This window comes from Synchiropus splendidus, chromosome 13, assembly GCF_027744825.2.
Source record: "Synchiropus splendidus isolate RoL2022-P1 chromosome 13, RoL_Sspl_1.0, whole genome shotgun sequence".
NCBI lineage: Eukaryota > Metazoa > Chordata > Actinopteri > Syngnathiformes > Callionymidae > Synchiropus > Synchiropus splendidus.
Genome location: NC_071346.1, coordinates 4,244,312 through 4,265,764, shown reverse-complemented (window position 1 = coordinate 4,265,764; position 21,453 = coordinate 4,244,312). Strand labels below are relative to the sequence as shown.

Sequence of the window (21,453 nt, the reverse complement as noted above, 5' to 3'; positions counted from 1 at the left end):
TTGTATCTAGTTCAATATTCTCAGTGAATTTCCGTCCTGCTCCAGCGGCCATGTTTTATTTAGATATATTTCCAGCTATCTGGCTTTATTCAGTAATTTCCCTGCTCCGTTTTTCACCGCCACAGAAACCTTCAATTCTCTCCTTCAGTGGACTCTTCAAGTGAAACGCTGCTAAAAAGGAACAAAGGTTTTGATCCCAGCGAGCGCAGGGCGACGTCCTCGTGACTCAGCTCTGACATTTGAAGAGGTGAAGTGGCACCAAACTGTGTCACATTCAAGTCGCGATGGGGTATGAAACCCCACCCACGTGACGACTTGGGCGCACGCCGTCGCGGAAATGTCAAGCTGAGCCTGGTTACTTCTGTCTCAGCACACACGTGAACACAGGAGCTTCACAGGTGCAACAACTGTCTTGGTGAAGTGCCTGTCTTTCCTCGCCGCCTCATACCAAGGTCCAGGGATGTTTCACAAGTGGCTCAAAATGGCCTCTCGACAACCTCCATAGTAGTCAGTGTGTACACACATGTACCCTCGAGTGTTCAGATACAAGCCTGTGATGTGTAGCACTAATCCCTGCGAGCTAACCGCTGTGGCGCTGCATTTATTGTGCGTCGCTTCAGATAAACACATGGTGAGTCTCTCAGTTGATAAGGCTGATGTGACTCATGAGTCAATGTTCCGATATCAATTAGATGAGTTGGTGCTTCTCTAACAGCCTGCGACCAGCCGTAACTCCACCCTGCACTAAAACACTCCCGACTGTGTTCCACGTCAGACACAAATCTCTCCGCTGTTTAATGTGATACAAAAGTCTTTTACGTCCACGTGTTCTGGTCTTAATGATCTGCTTTCTAACGGTCTGATCCTTCCAGTGCTTTATCTCCCAGGCCTCCCAAATTAGTCACCAATCGTAAAGCGAAAGACTCGATACTCTCAATAAACTGCTTGTGGAAGGCAATAATTATCGACTGAGGCTCCGCCGCGGCACAACAGTTTGGAAAAATCCGGTTATGTGAGTCAAGGCCAGCAAGTGAAAAGAGAAAAATCTGGGTTCCTGCAGAAGCTCTGCCCAAAAGAGCTGCACAAAAGAGCTTCTCAACATTAACTGGAAACCCAGCAGACCTTGATGGAGCAAGTGCTGCCCGTTACGTAGGAATTCACTTTTATCCGCCATGAATAGCACAGACTTTATCACAAACTCGTCCAAGGACTCGTGACCCTGCTGGAGAATGAAAAGCTTCCGGGGAGGGCGACACGCGGCGGGGATGGAATCCGCTGCTACCGCCGGATATTTTCTCACAAGTATAGCTGCTGTGAATTTTACACTACGCTGGAGATCCTGTTAGCCATATAAGTTTTGGGTTCCTGCTTTAATGAAACTGTCGGCAAAGCAAGACGCCGCTAACAGGACAAATTATAGCAACATGCGAATCCAGGAGAGCTGTGAAAATGGTGAGCCACATATGCTAATATAAGGTCAGCGGTTGCTTGCTAACTTTGCTTGGACGTCAGATCAACACACTCGCGGTGATGACTGACTCCCAGCCACCCTCTTCTGCCCTGGGTTTTACTTAAAGAGCGTCTGAACCGCCGACAGAAGGCGGCAGGATGGTAATAAAAGAGTCTCTGCTGAGGCACAGCAGTGCACGGTGCTAAACACTTATGTCCTTGTCGGCGGTTATTAATAGCTTTGACACAGTCGCACAAAAGAAACAAAAGCCAGGAAGCGGTCCTTTTCATAATTGTGACCGTCACGCCTGTGTCGGCCCCCGGCAGAATTATGAAACGCCCGAGCGCACGCACGAGTGCTGCGTCCCGCCATCATCAAAACAAATCGTGCTTATGTGTAAAATAATGAATAAATAAAGAGATTTTGTCACAGCTTTGACTCAAGACTGCCTCGCACGTGATGCCTTGCTCATCAACGAGGCCTGACGGGGAAGTCATTGACTCACAACCTCCCGTGTGGAGAAATCGATGAATAATAACAAGTCACCCGGACCAGGAGCATCATCGCAGTTTTCTGCAAGAAGAAAACAGCTGCTGAATAATGTAACGCCACACTCATGATTGTTTTAAAGAAAACAGCATTCAACTCCTGGTGCTCCCACTAATGTTCTGCAGAGTGGAACGGCTCTCACTGTGTCTATTTAATAGCCAAGAGTCCTTCGATTTTGTCACGCTGTTTTATGTAGGTCAGAGATTTTTGCGACCACCAGGGGGCTCACTACTCTGCGGAAAAACTCTCAGAACATGTCTTGAATCAAAGTGAGAATGTGTGACTCACAGTTCACTCTATTCTCATGACTCACAGGTGACGAATCGGTTCTAGTCCAGGGTTCTTTTTAGCACCATAACAACTTCTTCTTGAAGAATTTTCCCTCTCGCTAAAATTGTTGCCTGGGTTCAGATGGTGCGACAGATGTTGCATGGAAAGAGCCTGTCGAAACGCAAACCCCGTATTGTATCGCAACAGTTTGTTGGAGATGTTCCACCTGACACTGCACGATCATGTGGTTGCCTGATTCCAAAGGAGAACCATTGCCTCAGGCAGCTCCTTATCCCGACCCCATGTCACTTGGTCTCTGCTTGGAGAACAACATCAACACAGTCCAACACCTGCTGTGTTTGTTTTCATGCTCCTGACTGCACTGGCTCATTAAAACTTCATTAACAATTCATGCATCAGATCGAAGTCCATCACACGCATGTGAAGCAAAACTCCACGTCTCCACGTAGCACCAGCATCAGGAGAGCACAAGAGGTCACTCGCGGATGTTTTCGTCAGATGAGTCGCCCTTATGCAAACAAGATGTTGGATGGATGGAGAGGAGCTAAATGAAGCCTTTATTGCCGGAGAAAGAGGGCGACGCTGTGCAACGCCTCCCGAGCTCTGCGTGTTGGAATCGATTTTTCTCCAGTTAATTGGGGAGATTGGCGAAACCAAGACCACATGCGGCTCCTGCTAATGAAATAATCCGACACAATCAGAGCGCGGGAAGTATGATGCCGTCGCGAAAATGAAGCCATTTCGACGCAGAGGGCAGTTTTACGGTGCGTTTACCAATGGTACTCAGAGTTTCTGTGTAAGAGGAAAACGGTGCTCACACTTCAGGCTGAGCCTCTTCATGTAGCCCTGAGTCACAGTCCTAGTGCATGAAGTTCCTGTGACTGACTCTGTAAAGAGAAGCGCGTTTTTAGCGTCATGCTAGCTAGCATTAGCAGGTTTGAAGATGGCTTGGATTAATGAACTCTGCTGCGTCGTTCTTAAACCGAAGAAGTCCAGTGTTTGATTCTGCAACTCTACTTGCCGGGAATAATATTTGGTCCCATCTGGTCAAATATATGTTCCTATCCGACGTAGTAAACATGAACTACAAGAGCATTCCACTTTGACTTGGATGTTCACATCGGAAATGTGATCGCTCGTAGCCTTGGAGACGTATATCGTATCCCTCCAGAGTCAGCGATATATGTGGGAACTGGGCAACGTGTCGGCGCTAATGTTCCGAAAACACATGGGACAAGTTGAACACAACGTTTGTCTTGACCTATTATTCGATTCCGAAAGCACTACGTTTCTCCCGTAGGTGGCAGTATTGTACTTTGGTTCTCAAGCAGTCAGCATGTTTGTCCCGGCTGCATCGAGAGCCTTCACTTAAATGATGCATCAGGGGAAGCAGGGATTCGAGGACACGTTTGGTACACAGTCGGTGAAGATCAAACAACTGGCTGAGCTTCAGTGACACACTTTCAAACTGTCGCTCCCAAAACAGCCAACAACGTCTCTCTGTGATATAATAAACAATCATGCTCTCGCTTTCCTTAAAAGAATTGCCGACTCAGCGTTGAGGAAATGAAACGGCGGGGTTTCGGGGGTCTCTTTGAAGTGCAGGACGGGAAGGATGTGACACTACAACTTTAAGGTGCCACACACAGCTGAGCGGAAACGTTTTGTTTGTGTGTTCCAGGATCCAGTCGGGCTCGTACCTCAGCACCGGCTGGTTCACGCTCATCCTGGCCATGGACATGTGCAAGGAGATCCACATCTACGGGATGATCAACGACACCTACTGCAAGTGAGACCACACACCGCCGCTTTAATGAGCTGACGCTGGGGTGCGCCAACCCCATTACCCTTGGGAGACGCGGCGACTGCACCCAATTTCTCCTCAGCTCAAACTTGTATTTGTGTTTCGTCCCGCCTGCACCCGCTGAGCGATTGCTGTCTGGCTGCGAGGCCAGAGGAGCGATGACAAACATGCTGCTGCTGGAGGCTTCGCTGCTCCATCTCTAGTCATCTCAGCCCTGATGGAGGTCGACCCCACCTCCTCCCTGCGCTCACGCTGTGCTGCCCCCCCTCCCCTTCCCAACCCGAGCTCTCTCAATCCCCTAAAATCAAACACATTTAACTAATGCGCGGTGAAAATCCAGCTTTTTATCCCCGCCATGTTGAGCCGGCGCGGCAGGGGTTCGGCAAAGCAGCCAAAAGGCACACGCCACAGCGCGACAGTTTAGCGGGATTCCAGCGGTTCACGGTTTTGTTTACCGCACACGTTTAATCTGACATTAACCCCACACGCTCATGAGGTAAACAGATCCCATGTTTATCCAAGATTACGTTTCAACAGATTGACGTCGACCCCTGTCAAGATGCAGGAGCATGTTTTTGAACAGTCGATCCCACGTGGATGTTGACACCACCATTTCTGCTCCAGAAAAGAAAAAGAGCCCGTGTTATAATTCTGACATCTGAAGCTCGGCTCTTCTGTTCTTGAACTGAGCTTCAGTTTTCTCCACAAATACTTCAACTGGCTACCAAACTCAAAGGCAGATGTTTGTGAAGGTCAGACGAGGAGAAGTTAGTTGGGCGCAGCTGACCGTTGCCATTTTGCTTTGTGTGTATCCCAATGAATACAACCATGTTTCAAGGCTAAAAAGTTCAGTTCATTATGTTTGACAAACATATCCAGCTTCTCTGAGGCAACTGTGGGCCGTAACCTGTGCCAATGCTAACAGCTAACTGGATGACGTCACTATTCATATCACTTCAGCTCATGAGGTCTAACTAAAACCTGTCACCATAAAAGCTTGCCAAATTGTTCCTTTCTCGCGATGTGGAATCAGCAACAAACTTTACAGTTCCAAGAGTAGGTGACCCCATCGTGAAAACTGCGCTGAGCTTAGATCCGATCTTAGAGAAATAAGGTTGCGGACTGGTCAGGACCTCCCGGAAAGATGTGATTCTCTCTGCTCCGATTGTCCCGCTGCCGGAGCAGCAGAGGAAGTGAGATAGAATTTATCCTTCCACCCTGGTGGGAGCCACGCGAGCCACTGTGCTGTGAATTTGGCCGCTGTTGTGACGGCTGTTTCTTCTCGACCCGCGCTCACCCTCCAGATGAAATTGCGACACAAGTCATCCTCCCATAAAACTGCCACGTCTTATTAACGGCGCGAAGGCAGAGCCTGCGCGTGTTGATGTTCAAAGGAGGAACAAGTGAAGTGTAAACAGGGTGACTCATCAGGAGCGGGATGATGTGGCTCGCCATGAGAGCCATGGATGAGATGAACGGCAGTAAAATGTCAGGCGCGACAACAGCAGCTTGTTATTCCTCACCTTCAGCTTCTCCTTCGCCATCACTGCTCATCTGCAGAGGAACTTTTGCTAAAACTTTTAGCCAAAGTGAACACGGCTGCAACAAACCGATCTCGTGTCTAACTTCAATTTCGGGTCTTCCGCAGGTCTGAGGCCCACAGGAAGGTTCCGTACCACTACTACGAAGCCGGCAGCCGGGACGAGTGCGCAGAGTACTTGCTGCACGAGAGCGCCCCCTATGGAGGGCACCGTTTTATCACAGAGAAGTCTGTGTTCAGCAAATGGGCCAAAACTCACACTATCAAGTTCTTCAACCCCCCGTCGTGACCCCGGCCAGACCACCACGGGACTCTGTCACCCTTATCGCCCGCCACCACCCTGCACGCCCAGCGAGCTCCCTGACATCTGTGTTCTCGACATATCACACATTTTCATCACTCGGGGTTGAAGAATTTCCCAGCCGACTTGAACACATCTTTTATTCTGGAGCGTAACTGATCCGGAGTTTCAGCAGGCTGGTCCTCTTGGCGGATTTATCGATCCGTCCGCTGCTCTGTGAGTCCAGCGAGGAACGGTTCAAAGGCGATCTTGATTTTGAAGAAAAGAGGAAAAAAAAAAACAGTCCGTCAAGCGCTCTCTGACCTCGGCAGATGTCCGGAGGCGCTGAGCATCGAGGGGGCTGAATTTTAAGGCTGCAGAGGCGGGCCGCAGAGACGGGTCACGTTGTAGTGAACGTCTGAAGTGATGTCGGCTCGCTCGTCCCCACACGTCTGTCTCCTGTCAGCCGTCTGATTATTAATATAGCAGCCATCAGTCAGGAGTCAGCGCCAAGCCACCGAAGGCCGGAGCGCTGTCACTTTCTATTTACTGAACTCAGCCGGGATGAGCTTCAGCGAACATGGAGGCCACTCATCTTTATCGACGTGTGCTCCGACCAGGACTGCGGTAAATACTTTGTTTCCAGAGCCCATGAAGACGACCGATCAGATGTTTACACACCTTGGATTCTATACGATTCAAATGAAGCGACAGCAGAAGTCTGAGCTACGCGGTGACAAGTATTCCAAGCCGGATGGGCATCGGAAGACCCTCGACTAGCTGAGAACATATCAGTCAGTCAGTCATGGAAGCTACTGTCGAAATAACTTTTTCATTCCTGCGAATGTGCTGTGACCACAGGCCAAGGTGGCAGACCTGTTTTGATGTTGTACGTTGCAGGGTTATGTCGATATTTCCCCACGACACACACATCGGTACATGACCATGAGTTAAAGAACTCTAAACAACTCAGTCCAGTGGCAACACTGAATCACAGTACTGAAACACTGAGCCGGGAAGGTAAATGTTTAGTGGCAGTACCGAGACACTGCATCAAAATAATTTGACGTTCAGCCAAAGGTCATGTGTCCAAGTCAATATAACAAGATATTACAAGATACTCAGATGAAGGATTTTAATACCAAGCACAAGGTCTACAGGAGGTGCTGAGTACAAGTAAGTCGACTCAATACTGATCAAAATATTGAGGTACTTTGTCCAAGTACTGAGTCTGTGGTTTACTATTGGGCAACAGTAGCAGACAACAGTAAACTACCAGATTGTGTATTGAAGACGTGAGGTGTAACATGGTGCAGCATGATGTCACGCTTGTCTACCAGGTAAAAGCTGAAGACGAATCGATGCAGCGTCTGAACAAGAGCAGGCTCCGACCTGTCCATGTAGCGCGACTTGTCCTCGTCTCGCCGCCCTGGTGGCACATGAAGATGTTTTACCGTTTTGTGTTTTTATAACTGGGAGTTCTTGTGACTAAATGTCTGCCACGTCAGCAAATAGAGGAATGTGCAATGTCACCGTGAAGGTGTCGACCCCGCGGGGGGTTCATGTGTGCGGTGACGCGGCTTCAAGTTGTTCCACCGTCATCTCGTGCCTGCGACGACGCGATCGTGTCGCTCATGTTCTTGTCCAGCTTCGTGCCTGTTTGTGTTGTTCGCCTCTGACCCTTGCCACGTCTGTTCCGGGACGGTGAAGAGCCATCGCCCAGGTGCCCGGATGGGACTCCCTAGCGCCCCCTGGAGGGTTTCTGTATGCACGCCTCTCTTAGAGGAGCATTTTTCCTCATTTTAAACGTTGAATTTCACCAGGTTTCTTTTTGCTGGAGCTGCATACTGATAAGGAGAACCTGTTTCTAGAAACACCAGGAGACCAGCCTCACCTCACACACACACACAGGCATGTACACACCTCTGGACCAGCAGGGTGTAAAATATGCACGTTGACAAATTCATCACTAAAAATGAAGGGAAGATATCTCCATTAATTGCTCTCCTGCAGTCAATCGATCCGCTTCACTTTCTTATTTAATTGTTCTTGTTTCTACTGATTCGTTCTTCAGAGTTTTGGCTTTTCTTTCCCTCAGCATCAAGGTCATAAATAAGTATGAAACAGAGAAGTGAAAAAAATCACAACTAGAAGTTACACAACTTTTAGGAAATAAATCATGAAGACCAAATAAAAGTGGAGATAAGGTTTTGTTGGATGTGGAACAAGGAAATGAATAAATAAAATGTCAGATTCAAGAAGTTTTTTAAAGCAGTTAACAAGTCTAACTGGGATATTGTTGTTCAAATATTAAAGAAAATATGTTTTTAAAGTCAAACCTGATGAAGATTTAAGATATGAAGAGGCTGGAATCTGAAACTCTTTAAATGTATTGTGTGAAAAAAACCCTGACTGAATTAGCTGAAGTCACTGACTCGAGGTGAAAAGAAAGAGCTGAGCTCTCCAGTCACCTGGGAGAGACTCAGACTAGAACCTCCCAGAGAAGCCGGTTGAGGAGGCATTTTGTCTCATGGACTAGGGATCAAATGGGTGGAGGCCCTGGGGCAGACGAAGGAGGCGTGATGTCTTTCAGTAGACCAGAAGGAGGTTTGTGGTGTGGCTCTTCGGTCCAGAGGAACAGACGTGGACCAGTGAAACTGTCCTGCATGTCTCTTCCCTGACTCCAACCGCTTGTGATTGTGATGTCATGTGGCAGCTCTCACCACCTCGCCGTGCAGTCCGTCCGCCAGAAAATGGTAACATGCCAAGGAAGCGGAATGTCATCCTCTCGGGACACTGCTTTTGTTTTTCGTGTATATAGAGCGTCGTGTTCTTCCCGACTGTTGCCATGTTTGCCAAGTGCTTTTTGTTTTTCTGTTGGATTCTGAGATTATTTCCTGCGCCCAGGTGAAGTGCCCTTGTGTTCCTCTGTCCCGCTCACATCTGTAGAATGTACCAATCACTTCTCTCAAGCTAACATGCTAACTCAGACGCCGTTGTTGGCGAGAAAATATCACTTCATATGTGGCAGATGACGTAGTGTCTTCTGTCAGGTCATATTAGAGATATCGTGAATGTTTCCACCAGCTGGGATCCTTTTGTCCTCTGTGTCTTTTATTATGTTTTGAGCAAAGAGAAAATAAATAACTTGAAATCTGACGTTTGTCTGTGTCAGTGAGATAAAGGACAAATGAAATGATAGTCAGGTGACTCGTTATTATGACCGTCATAGTTTCATAATTCTCTTTAGAACAATGAGAAGAGAAATCACGATGTTTCTATTGTTGTTTTAAGCGTTGAAGTTTCCTGAACGCAGCACGGTGCAGTCAGTGCTGTCTCTGCCTGGCTAATATTAGCTGTGCCAGAGGAGGTGCAGCTAAGAAACATAAAAAGGAAGTTACAATCTGTCTACTGGCAAAATAACTGGGACAGTTTTGCCAGCAAACAGTCTCATTGAAGCAGTCAAGACCTGTTGCTGAGGCTCAAGTTCGAGTCCAGGTCATGGCTGTCAGAAAATGTTTTCAGAAAAATCGTACTTCCATGAATGTTCAGAATGGTTGTGTGACATCTCAGGGACCAAATCTGAGGCCATACAGAAACAAAAGGAGGACGCAACACTCACACACATTACATGGGTACATGGTACATGCGTTCGCATTTTCTTGAAATTCAGAAGCAACAACTGCAACCTACCACCAAATCAGAAAAAGGACAGCAAAAGAAGTTTTAAGCTGAGAGCAAAGCAATAAAGGAGGACTTTTAAGTCATAAAACAAGGGCAGTTGCAGAAAAACGGATGCCAAAACATGTCAAAGAGGAAGTCTCTGCAGAAGAAAAGAAAAGTTGTTTATCCACAAGTCTGCAGCGAAAGAAAACCTCCAGCAACCGAGTTGACAGTCATTTGGAAATATGCTAAATCCATCTTCAGAGCCGAAGAAAAACTCCATTAACCCCGCGGCGGTGATCCAGGTACAAAGGTGTCAGCAGTACTTCAGGAGACAACTGTCACGGCTGATGTATGGACTAATAACAAAGTAGCTGTGAGCGTGTTTTCAATAACAACCGTGATGAGATTTGTGTACGACATCAGAGCAGCTAATGAGCCGCCGCTCTAGACGCAAAGGTTCCGGACGACCGGGGAACTTCTCCCTGTGGTGTCGGTCGGGGAGCAGATGGTGAGATGTAGCATTTATCGGAATCAAGGTCAGGAGACGGGCTCTGGTCGGTTGGTTCCGGGCCAGAGTTTGACCGCTGCAGCGCCAGATGGCGCTTGCTTTTATGTCATTATCTCTCGGTCATTACCCGGAGGAGAGGTGAGGGGAGCAAAGGTCACGTCGCAGAATTCAGCGGTGAAAACATTAAAGTAGGAACATGACTATGGGAAGACCAGTGGGAATAAAAAAAAAAAAAAAAAAAGGTTGAGACGTTGGAAAGACTCGGGCGAGCGAGTGACTCGTACTCCAGTGTTGATTGATTCTGCGCATGTTTCTTTAAGTCTCTTTAGCGAAGCCCCCAAGCGGCGGTGGCGGCTCATTAACCGGGGGCAGTCACGGGCCTTCACGCTCCTAGTTTCACACCCGGCACCGGAGAGAAATACGAGCGCTACACTAATTGCCTGGTGTTTGTATTGATCACGCCCCGCTCCTCCCGTCCGTCCACGTCCTCCCCAGGAGCCCGTCATCCGTCGGGGGCAGCTTTATGGGCCGGCGCAAAAATGTCAACAACTTTCTGATGATCTGAAGGCGACGGAGAATATTCAGCCGCGACTAATTGCCCGCCGGAGTCGGAGAGGATAAATCTGCGCCGCCTCTCCAACCATATTTCAGGCTTTAACTGCAGAAATGAGCGTTTTTACGGGCCGTGATGTACGACCTCGCGCTAAGTGATGTGGCGGGCCGAAGTGGCCGACATCTTTTCTCATCTGCGATTAAAACTTCCTGCGGTCATGATGCTAATTCAATTACTCCAAGAGGTCTAATCCTTAAAAGCTTTCAGCGATCAATCACCTGCAGTCGGCTACGTTCCTCGCTGCCGCGTTTCCAATCGGTAGAAGAGCCTTTCCGACCGTTGAAAGAAGACGCAAATTAACATGTTTCAGATTTACTAGCACGGTTGCCCCATCAAGTCAATTTAGTGTCTTCCTTGTTGACCGAGTCTGTTTTGAACTAGTTTGCCAAGTCTATTCCGGATTCCTGTTTGCACTGACAATTTTGGTCTCTTAAATTGCGACAAATATCCTGTTCAATTGGGACTAGTTTGCTGTTTCTACCATTGAAATTCTCACTGCATCTGAAGGCAAGACGCCTGTCGCGCAAGAGTGAATATTAAGTCAGTGTTGAGGTGCGACTGTGTGCGACAAACCGTCATGTGACAGTCAGAGAGCGGGGGGATGAGGTACTTTGGGGTGACATTTGTCACGCTAAACAAAGTTGGAAAGTATGAACTCCAGCAACAAGTCAACCAACTGAAGCCCAGATTTCATCATGTTCGCGACTCACCAAGCTATAAGCGCTTCTGGAAGCCCTGAAGGACCCTGAGATGGCAGCGTCCAAGTCTTTTGTGTCTTCAGTGGATCATCTTCCTCCATCTCCTCCTGTCCTCTGCTTCCTCTCCTCTCATACCTACAAACCTCATGTCCTCCTTCACCACCTCCATCAATCTCCTCTTTGGCCTTCTTCTCCACCTTCTACCTGTCAGTTCCAACCTCAACATCTTCATCTACCAATGTACTGGCTCTCTCTCCTCTGTACATGTCCAAACCATCTCCATCTAGCCTCTTTGACTTTGTCTCCTAAACACCTGACATGTGCTGTCCCTCTGATCTACTGCTTCCTGATCCTATTCATCCTGCTCACTCCCAGAGAGAAGCTCAGTATCTTTGTAGCTTTTTATAAACCGCAGTAGATAGAAGGGCTACAATTCTGCCTCTCCGATCTTTCCTCTAAGTTCAGATCCGCACCAGCTACATTTTTAAGGCGACATGCAAGACGGGTTTTGCACTTGGTGTGGGCGTGTCTTAGGGCTAACAGTGAGTAGAGTGTGGTGGGTTCAGTGGGCCATCATGAAGACAAGACGAATGGCCGTCGCAGCATTAGGACATATCAGTGTGCAGCTAAACAAATGTACCTTCTGTTACTCTCTTCGCTGAGAGAGTCTAATTAAATCAAATGCCGCACCTATGAGGACCCTGCACACTGCGGACTCCCGCGTTCAGACGTCCTTGTTTTCACCACTCTCAGACACCGTTACAAACGACTTCATCGGTTCGCAATCCTTCACTCCTGGCCTCCCGCTGCTCCCACGTCACCCGCAAACCTTTCCCTGCTCCTGCCCCACTTTCTCCTCCCTCGACACAAGTCATCCTGTCAGGATGGACGAGTACGAGTCCCCGCAGGCCGTGGTGATGAGAGACATTGGTGCATTTATATCAGCCTCGTCGAGCATCAGCGGTGGCCGACTGCCAGAGCCGGAGCACGGAATATTCATGTCGCAGATTCAGCAGAGACCCGCTCTGGCGGCTGACGGGCTCCCAGACAGAGAAACTGGCACAGAGTCACGTCGCGGAGTCAGATAAACAACCAGATTCCAGAAGTTAATTAGCCATTTCTCCCGCAGCCAGAGCCGTGAGGGAGACTGTGTCGAGATTCACCGAGCCGAGGGGGTTCATTTATCCCTCCCTCCAATCTCTGGGCACCATCGCCAGGTCGCCCCGGTCACGGAGAAAAAGTCGAAATTACCTCTCGACGTTAGCTGCTAGTTCGCCTTCAGAGGGGAGAATTTTATCTGGAGTTCACTGTCACTTTCAATAAAATGGAAATGGAGGAGGCAAGACGTTAAAGTGGCTCTTCCAGAGACGCACAAAATGGGAGTTTCCATTAGTTGGGATGAGACGGACACGTTAATGGCAGCGACATTAAGAGGAGGTTGTATTACTGTGGTTTGATGTAGTAAAGGAGGGAAATGGCGTATTCAGGAACTTGCACGACCTCACAGAGTAACTTCCACGCTTCAGTTTGTGTTGGCGGCAGGTGAAATCTCAGGGCGCATTTCAGACTGAGACGCCAGAGGGAGTGACAGGCGGAACATGTGCTTAGATTGAAAGCCTAGTGCGTCAACAAGCAACGCTGAAGGCTGCCTTTGGCGTCTGCAAAACATGAAAAAATGGACACCTGATTCTTGACCGTATCAAACTACGATCGAGAATTTGGCGTCCATTTTTTCATGTTTCGCAGACGCCCAGACGCCCTCCTAGCTTCAATCTACGTCCATATATTTTGCCACTGGAGTGAAGATGTGGTGCAACCATCCGTGGTTGTGACTAAAACACGGTATGAGCACACACATACATGCAGTACGAACATGCTGTGTAAGCACACAAACAGTGCAAACGTGTCCAAATATACCACTGCACACACATGCAGTGACGCAGATTGGGCCACAGCTGCGAGCAGCCGGTTTGTCAGCATCTCTGACGGCGGTCAAACTAGACTATTCCGAGCAAAATGCTTCAGTCATCACACTCTCTGTGTGCGAGATAACAAGCTCAGAGCCTCTCACACTCTTCGCTGTAATTAAAAGTCCGTCTGTAAAAACATTAATTGTGGTTGATCTCAGTGGGAGAGCATCCGCTCCACTTCGCTCTGCAATAAACGCCGACCTCGTGCGAGAGCCGCGAGTCAGGTACCAGTCTAAAAACAGTGTTAATGAAAGAGATTTTTATTTTAATCCTGCAACACCGCGCAGCAGATTACACAACATTCTGCTTGCTGTGCTTACAGTCGGTGCCAGGGATTATTTTTTTATTTGTTGACAGCAGAGGCGTCAGGAACGGCTGGCGGAGTGTCCTCTGCTCCACGCTGGACTTTAATTAAATTGTTCCCTCAGGCATGATGGAGGAGGGAATCTAGTTTCAGGGATGACTGGACGGGTACAGAAGGAGGCCGGCGGCTTTGTGAGGCTCCGGCTTGGTGTGTGTCTCTGCTGCGGGTGAGACGGGTTCGCGCCGTGAAAGCCGCTCAGCATTGATACCTCAGTGTCTACCCCACCCCACTCCTCCGCCCCTGCACATCCCGCCTGCAGCACCATGTACTTGAAGATGATTTATGGATCCATCTGAGCACAGATGAAGAAGTGAAACACAAGTCAGCACTGAGCTTTCACCTGTTCGATTTAGGTCAGGTGGCATCACCATTAGTCCAAGGGTCCCCAAGATATCGAGTTGCACAAATCAGGATGCATTTTATTTTAGGTGCAGGTCATACATTACCAGCGTTTTTTTTTTTTAAACAATATCCTTCATCGGTGAGTCTTAGGCTGTGTCCCATTTCTCCCACTAACACAAGCACTTGGTTTTGAGCACCCTCCACTATGAAGTGCCCTCCGACGACCAAGTGACGTGATTGACGTCCCTCAGAATTGGGACAACACTTCATTACGTCACGCGTAAAGACAACGTGTCATTGGCTTTGTTTCCTGCATATCCAGTGTTGGAGACGTTTTAGAAATGCCAGCTCCAGCGTTTCTGCAACCTCTTGCATCGGCGGAGCAGAAGCCGACTTTGCCGCTACGTTGCGGTAATAGATCTGTTAGAGGTATGAGGATGCTAACGTTAGCCTGGATGCTAGCCCACTGTTGTTTGTTCAGAAGAAATAAAAACATACTGCTGTACATATGTGTTGTATTGTTCATGTTATCGGACACAGTCGAGCCTGGAAATCTCTCCACACTTCATATTCCCACTTGGTTTCAAGTCAGCTCTGGAGCTCCCTCGGTTTGAAGGGATCATTTCAAGTGGTGAACGGCGAATGCCCTCAGTCTTAGGAGTGTTGGGACACACTACACTGACACGTGAACGTGCAAAACCCAGTGTTAGGGTCAAAAACAAGTGTTAGGGTGAGAAATGGGACACAATGTGCATCAGCCTGTTTTGATGTGTGACTTTTCGCGTGTCAATGTGTGTGGATGTTTTGAACAGCAATGTGAATGTGTGTGAGCATCTTCTGTGGTTTATGCAGCGCTATTGTCGTGTGTGCAAGCATTGAGACTTCATTTTAGTTTCCCAGTTTGAAGTTGTGAGAGGACTCGTGTTGATGCGTACAAGTCTCGACCTTTGTGCCTTGGCGCTAACACACATTAAGCATGAATGTAATGTTCGTACCTCGCTCAAGAACAGCTTCGTTCCTGGCAGAGACTGTGTCCAACACACTCAGTAAAGCAGAATGTTGTGCAGTCAAACTGAACAAACACTTCCCGTCCTCGTTCACCCGTGAGGGACGGCGGCTGCACTAAAACAGCCCCCCACCCCCCGTCACACGTCACTGGCTTGGGGGGTAATGAACAGGCTGGAGAGGATGTACTCTCTAATTATGGAAAGGACAAAAAGTCAGTGGGATTCTCTTGTCAAGGTCTGAGCGCCGCGACACCCCGGGGAGCAGCTCGCTCTCGTAAATCACAGGTGGGCGCCGAATTACACCGCACATAAAAAGAGATCTACGGCCCTGCGTGGACCGGAGACGGACAGCCATGTAACGGCCTGCGACGGGTGATAAGTAGGAGGCGGGTTGTTCGCTCCTCGTGGGCATCGTAAACAGCCACCGATGTTTCTGCCGAGTGGCCTTGGTGTTAACAACACTAGCTACAAGGATTGTTGACAACCGTCAACATGTGGGTAGAGGTGAAAGTTCACCATCACAGGGCCAACTACGAGTTTAAAAACTAGTAGCAGTGGGCTCACAATAAAGACGTGTGCCTCTTTCAAGAGATTCTGCAGCGTGGGGCACCGAGGCCTCCTCCCAGTTGCTTGGACGCCCAGCTGACAGATAGAAATATAAATGCATATTTCACGACAAAAATGAGCTTCAAAATCCAAGACTGTGCTGACTGTCTTGGTGTCACGTCAAGCTACAGCTCTCACACCAGACTGACCACAGGGAGGTCAAAGTTCAGCACCACTGCAGGATGAACTGGAGCAGAGACGGTGAGTGACATGCAGCGAGCAATCCGAGCCAACATTCCCACACAGTTGGAAGACTCCCACACTCACACGGCATTAGCAATTCCACCACTAACCAGAATTACTTAAGCGGCGATTCCCCTCCTCAGTCCTTTAACTCTCACCCCAGAGTCATGTAATATGCATGGAGGTAATAATAACTGGTATTTCTCAGTGCCACAACGTGCCTTCAACTGAACAGTATTCATCTGTGTGATTATATCCTCCATGTATTAGCTCGTATATAACGCTCTCTGTTTACATGGCTCTGACAGCACGACTGTCCTCTGTGGCGGTGACTCAGCACTTTGGCTCCGTCGAGGGACTCGCAGTAAAAGTTTACTATTAAAAAGAAATGTTTTCCATGTTAGACCGTTTGTTTCGCACAAAGAGCCTGTTGAACCTTGGGCTCACTTCGGAGCTCATTCCCTGGAGATGACACAGACATTCAAATCAGGTTATGTTTGCTTTTAGAGCTCTCGAGAGTTCGGCTGAGGAGATCTAGAGCTGGATTTATCACAGTCATATGCTCTTCAGGAGAAAAGTGTCCGATCGATTAGGCTGCACATTTTTACACAAGATTCATGTCACAGTCTTGTTCACAATCTTCGACAAGCGCCCAAGAAAAATGAAGAACAACTTCTGCTATATAGCTTTAGCTACTTTAGCACTCCAGTGATGTCGACTCATTCCTTGCCAAGTCATTTATTTCAAGTGTTTGGCCGCTGATGTTGTGGTGTTACTATCCTTGCGCTTGTTTTTCTTTTTTTCAGGTCAATCTTCAGTGAGTGTTTGTGTCAAGTCGGATTTTCTGTAGTAGCGTCTAGTCTGTCTGCAAGTCTCGTGCCGTGACGTTTATTGCTCTCGTTGTAGCGTTGTAGTATTTTCTAGTTTCTCATCTTGGAGTGTAGTAAGGCTGAAACGATTATTTTGATAGTTGACTAGTCACTGACTATGTTCACAACAACACACACAGCAACACACAATATATATATGAACACTAGAAATTATGTTCAGCGCTCTAAACAATTGCATAGTGTGAAATATTTTTTGTGTAGTCTCGTAGCGTTTACTCTCCCGTCTAAGTCTTAAGTCTGTGACATCTAGTTTCCAGTCAAATCGTCTAGGGACTCGCTGCAGTGTGGGTCATCATAGCATGCAGCCTTTACCATCACGTCAAACCGTTGAGTCTCTAGTTGTCGCGATCAGTTAACTTGTTCGACAACTTTAGCAGACAGTGGTAATGGGTCTTAAGAGTTCAGATTCACGTTGACTAGTCATGTCTCGCTATACAACCAAGTTAGGACTATAGCATCTAGTTGTTGTAGAACATGCCTGTGGTACCTCATCACTGTTCGTCTGTATGGATTCGTAAGTACGATAAGCAGATCTTATGTTTGGGAAGAGCCTTGTGCTTAGCCAGTCAGAGCATCGTTCAAAGGAGCAAATGAATAGTGGACACGGGCCAAGTCTTACATTCCATCTGCAGTCATTTGACCTGAAACCGACATTTCTCTCTCCATTGTTGTTTGCTTCCAAACTAAACTGCCTCCTTTTAGCAAAGCCCTCGCTGCAGGGACAATTCCCCAGAATCTTGATGCTTCTGACTTTTCACTCGACTCGAGACTTGAATGAAAAGACTCGCTCTGTTGTTAGACAGAGGCCTCCCGCTCAGTCCGCCAGCAGACGATCTTGTCTTTGAATCTTTGTGTTGCCCTCCCTGTGCGTGATTATCCATGCTGGTGTGGATTATTGCTCGCAGGAAGTTGCTTTTGTGTGGACTGGAGTTTTCATAAGCAGATTACACACAATCTCACTGTTAATGTGGGCGCAGCATCCAGCGCTCCAGACACATAATCTTTTGTCATAGGAGCTTCAGCCATCTATTGTGTCACGGCGTTAAAGCTACAGCTGCACGATTACACTCCAGAGCAACATAAACAACAGAACCCGCGCTGAGCGGGGTGAAGCCACACCAGAGAGCCAACAGTCAATGTCAAACGCAACGCAAACCTGAAGATAAACGCGCAGAGCTGAAAACTTAGAAGCAGAAATGGCCTCCCAGGAGAAGGGCAGAAGAGCACAAAGCAGAGAACTCCCACTCCAAAACAAACCTAGATGAAGAAGAGCTCCTAACATCAGTGCCTTCATCCTGCTGGGCTGCTCTGGGGCTCCACTCTTACACGCCTGTCATGGTTCGCACTGGTCCACTTCAGTGGCTCGAAAATAGCAGATCATAACCGAATCCAACAAATGCACTAGCCACTACTTTTGTTGTGACGTTTAGTGCTACATTGATGCTTGTTAGTACGCTACAGTTTGAGGCTAAACTTTGTCAATCTTCGTGTTGGATTCTTTGATACTGTCCTTGGTCACCTGAGGTTACATTTTTCTTTATTTTCTTTGAGTAATCGAGTCCCACAAGCGCACAAAATGAACATTCTGATGTTTGTGTGTACTAAGCTAAACACTTAAGTGTACAAATCAAAAACTGACTTACATCATCTTGACGTTTGCTGCAGCAGTGACGCGTGAAATCAGAACCACGCGACGGCACGCTAACTCCTGTCTGCAGTGCTGGTATGCCGTGCGCAGTTTTCCTCTCTATGTGTTGTTTGTCCCCACTCTTCCTGTGGAGAACATAAATTCACAGTTTCAGTCATTCCCAAACGTGTTTGTTGGTGATTTAGTCTGAGGCATTGTCACTTCAGCAGCTCCAGCGGCAGATGATTTAGGATTCCCATGGACATGACAACAGTTCAGATCCAGAACCAGATGTTGCAACCGTGAGAAGAACAGGGTGATTTATCACTGAACTGAATCTAAAGTCTCAGATAAGAAAGTGAGAAGAAAGAAAGTGAAGTGTTTTGATCACAGGCAACTGAAAACCACAATAATAAAAAGAACAAGACCAAGAAAGTCCTGCAGGGATTGGAGGAAGTTCAAACAAAATGAGGGGCTTTATGAAGATTCTCTCATGTTTTCAGACCGAATTTTCAACTTTTTTTTCCAAACCTAAGGCCTCGCTTCCTGAATTACGACACTAACCTCGCGCCATCTGGTGGACGGCTGTGTTTACGACAGGTGCCTGCAGCGCTTCACAATTCATCTTCACCGTCAAACACCTGCTCACCACCGAAGCTTCAAACTCGCAGGTTACATTCGTCTGAGGTTTCGTTGGTCTGAAACGCGGCCGGTAGAGACTCCACTCACGCAACTACAACAAAATGAAATAAAGCGCTGGACTCACCAGAGACTTGAAAAGCGCACGGTGGAGTCAATCGGAGACTCTTCTTGTTAGCATCTCTATGCTAATATAGGCACGTGACACACCCACTAAGATTCCTATTGGCTGGTCAAAGTGACGACATCATGGCGGCGAACTCAAGTCACCTGATGATCGGTTGTAATTCGGTTCGCGTTCTCTGCATAAACCGAATTTGCCGATACTTCAAATCATCGTATTTGTTTCCTTTTAAAAACATGCCATTTAATTTTTTTATTCAATTCAAATTTTAAATCTTGCGCTAACGTTGTTAGTTGTACATTGATATTATCATGAATTAATATTGTAATATTATAAATATTACAATATTTATACCCTGTGGCTGCAAACACAGTGAATTATTAATTTATTTTACTTTACAATATCGCGGCAGTATTTCACGCTCACGTGATAATTCTATTTATGTCGAGAGCGCGGACTCGGGGGGCGTTAAGACCCAGCAGATGTGCGAGTCAACATCTGCTCCGCTACGACTCGAGCCTGATCTCCGTTCTGGAGTCACTCGGGCGGGCTGGTGCGCAGATGAGCGGACTAAAGTGGACCCGCTACCGGTCCGGACCATGACAGAGCCTGGAGCTGGACCGGCGGAGCCGCAGCAGTGAGACATCGCGCCGCAAGATGAAGACACCGATGGTACGAGCTCTCCTTCCTCTTGACTACAACAGGGTTTAAAAGTGAGCTCGTGCGGGGTGGACGGACTGAGTCAGATGCTGAGGTGACTTTGAGGCTCAGGTGTGTTCTGCTCCGGTGCGCGAATGTTGAACTTGTGTCAAAGTGACACTGCAGCTCCGCTAAATCTCAGCCGTCGCACTTGAACTGTGAGAGATTTTCTTGACAAACGTCCTGGCTCCGTCAGAGTCCGCGGTGTCCCGCACTTACGTGTCCCTGAACGCAACAAACCCTTCAAATCTGGATTTGAAGTGTGTCAAAAATGACGCGTCTGTTTTCACATTTGGATAATAATATGAATGCGCACTTAATAGCGTCGTTATTTAATATGTATTTTTATAATATTTGCAATTGAAATGCAAGGCTTGTGTAAACGTGGCTCTCAGTACCTACAATGAGGCTTAAAAAATCGGAATCATGTGTAATTTTCTGCGCTGTATTGCAGAAGCATGAAAAATGGTTGAATAGTTTAAATCGGTATAAAAGTCAGGGTTTGCAGCCATGAACTTTTCAAACAGCATTACAATACTCACAAGGTGGAGAACAAATTCTTCCGTACTTTAATCGTTTATCAACTCTTTTTTTTTTTATCTGAAAACGTGTTTCAAACGTAATAAAAGCTAGACATCTTGAGATACTTTACATTGCGAGTAATTTCATCATATAATCCCTGTAAAACACATCATAAATGTTACTGTAATAAGTCAATAATGAGATGAATTTTCTGTCATCAGTCTGTATCAAACATTGTGTCCCTGAAAGCACCACGGGTGCTGTAACGCCTGCTATCAAATAAAAGTGTTTTTGAAGCTTTTTGTTTGTGATAAAACAGCGTTTGAGTCAAGTTTGCTTCTGGCCGTGAAGTCTCCAGCTCCTCATGTTGCTCTATAAATATCTCCATCACTCTCTCTCTTGATTGATTTAAGTCTAACAATGACTTTAGAACAGAGTCTTTATGATCTCCACCTCCTCTCATCGCTCTCCAGCTGTGTGTATATTTCATCTTTAGATCTGTATCTCTCTTCATTTCATATCAAACCAACTAAAGTTATGAATCTCGATCAATCATTTCTTGCTGTACTGGATTTTGCGGTGTGTAACTGTGGCATCATTCAGACACTTGCTCCGAGAGTCGGCGCGCAGCTTCGCCTCTGAGCGCAGCCTCAGCTAATTTGTCAACATCTGCTTTTCTGTCAGCGTCATGGCGTCGCCGTGCTGCTCGTGCTTCTCCTGTGCGCCAGCTTGTTCCTCGTCTACAACGGCAACTTCAGCGGCGTCGCCAGGGACGCCAACGACACGCTGGCGAGCCGACAGCTGCGGCGGCCCACGACGCCCCCGGTCAGAGCGGCCAAGCCTCTGGCCCCAGTCCTCCAGGGATACAGCGGCATCATCGACCATAAGGTAAGCAGATGCGTGTGTGTACGTGCAGCGACTAATGCACTGCTAAGTATCAGCCAGAGTCTCTGAAGGTGAATCTAGTTATATTTTCACCCATTAAAAACTCATTTCTGCCCTGTACTAACACACACACACGCACAGGTCTAATGACCAGCCGGCGTCTAAGTGTGTCCTGGTGAGCGCAGCAGACTCTCCC

General features: G+C 47.5%; 3 protein-coding genes across 6 annotated transcripts in view; 2 read left to right on the top strand and 1 right to left on the bottom strand.

The window, feature by feature from the left end:
* st6galnac3 (ST6 (alpha-N-acetyl-neuraminyl-2,3-beta-galactosyl-1,3)-N-acetylgalactosaminide alpha-2,6-sialyltransferase 3) overlaps positions 1-9,133 on the top strand; it is a 36,348-nt gene extending 27,215 nt beyond the window's left edge. For both annotated transcript variants that reach the window (XM_053882367.1, XM_053882368.1), the window contains exons 4-5: positions 3,972-4,079; positions 5,743-9,133. In XM_053882367.1, coding sequence (XP_053738342.1) covers positions 3,972-4,079; positions 5,743-5,923 — 289 coding nt within the window. In that variant the 3' untranslated portion in view covers positions 5,924-9,133. The remainder of the gene's footprint in view (positions 1-3,971; positions 4,080-5,742) is intronic.
* pigk (phosphatidylinositol glycan anchor biosynthesis, class K) overlaps positions 1-21,453 on the bottom strand; it is an 82,696-nt gene that overhangs the window by 10,040 nt on the left and 51,203 nt on the right. For 2 of the 3 annotated variants that reach the window (XR_008416337.1, XR_008416339.1), the window contains exon 13: positions 13,997-18,534. The gene's annotated coding sequence lies outside the window, so the exon portion shown is untranslated. Of the gene's footprint in view, positions 1-13,996; positions 18,535-21,453 lie in introns of those variants that run through there. The other variant, XR_008416338.1, reaches the window with a different exon arrangement.
* Positions 19,369-21,453, top strand: part of st6galnac5a (ST6 (alpha-N-acetyl-neuraminyl-2,3-beta-galactosyl-1,3)-N-acetylgalactosaminide alpha-2,6-sialyltransferase 5a) — a 30,639-nt gene continuing 28,554 nt past the window's right edge. The window contains exons 1-2 of the mRNA XM_053882366.1: positions 19,369-19,823; positions 21,057-21,260. Of these exons, the coding sequence (XP_053738341.1) occupies positions 19,809-19,823; positions 21,057-21,260 (219 nt within the window). The 5' untranslated portion in view covers positions 19,369-19,808. The remainder of the gene's footprint in view (positions 19,824-21,056; positions 21,261-21,453) is intronic.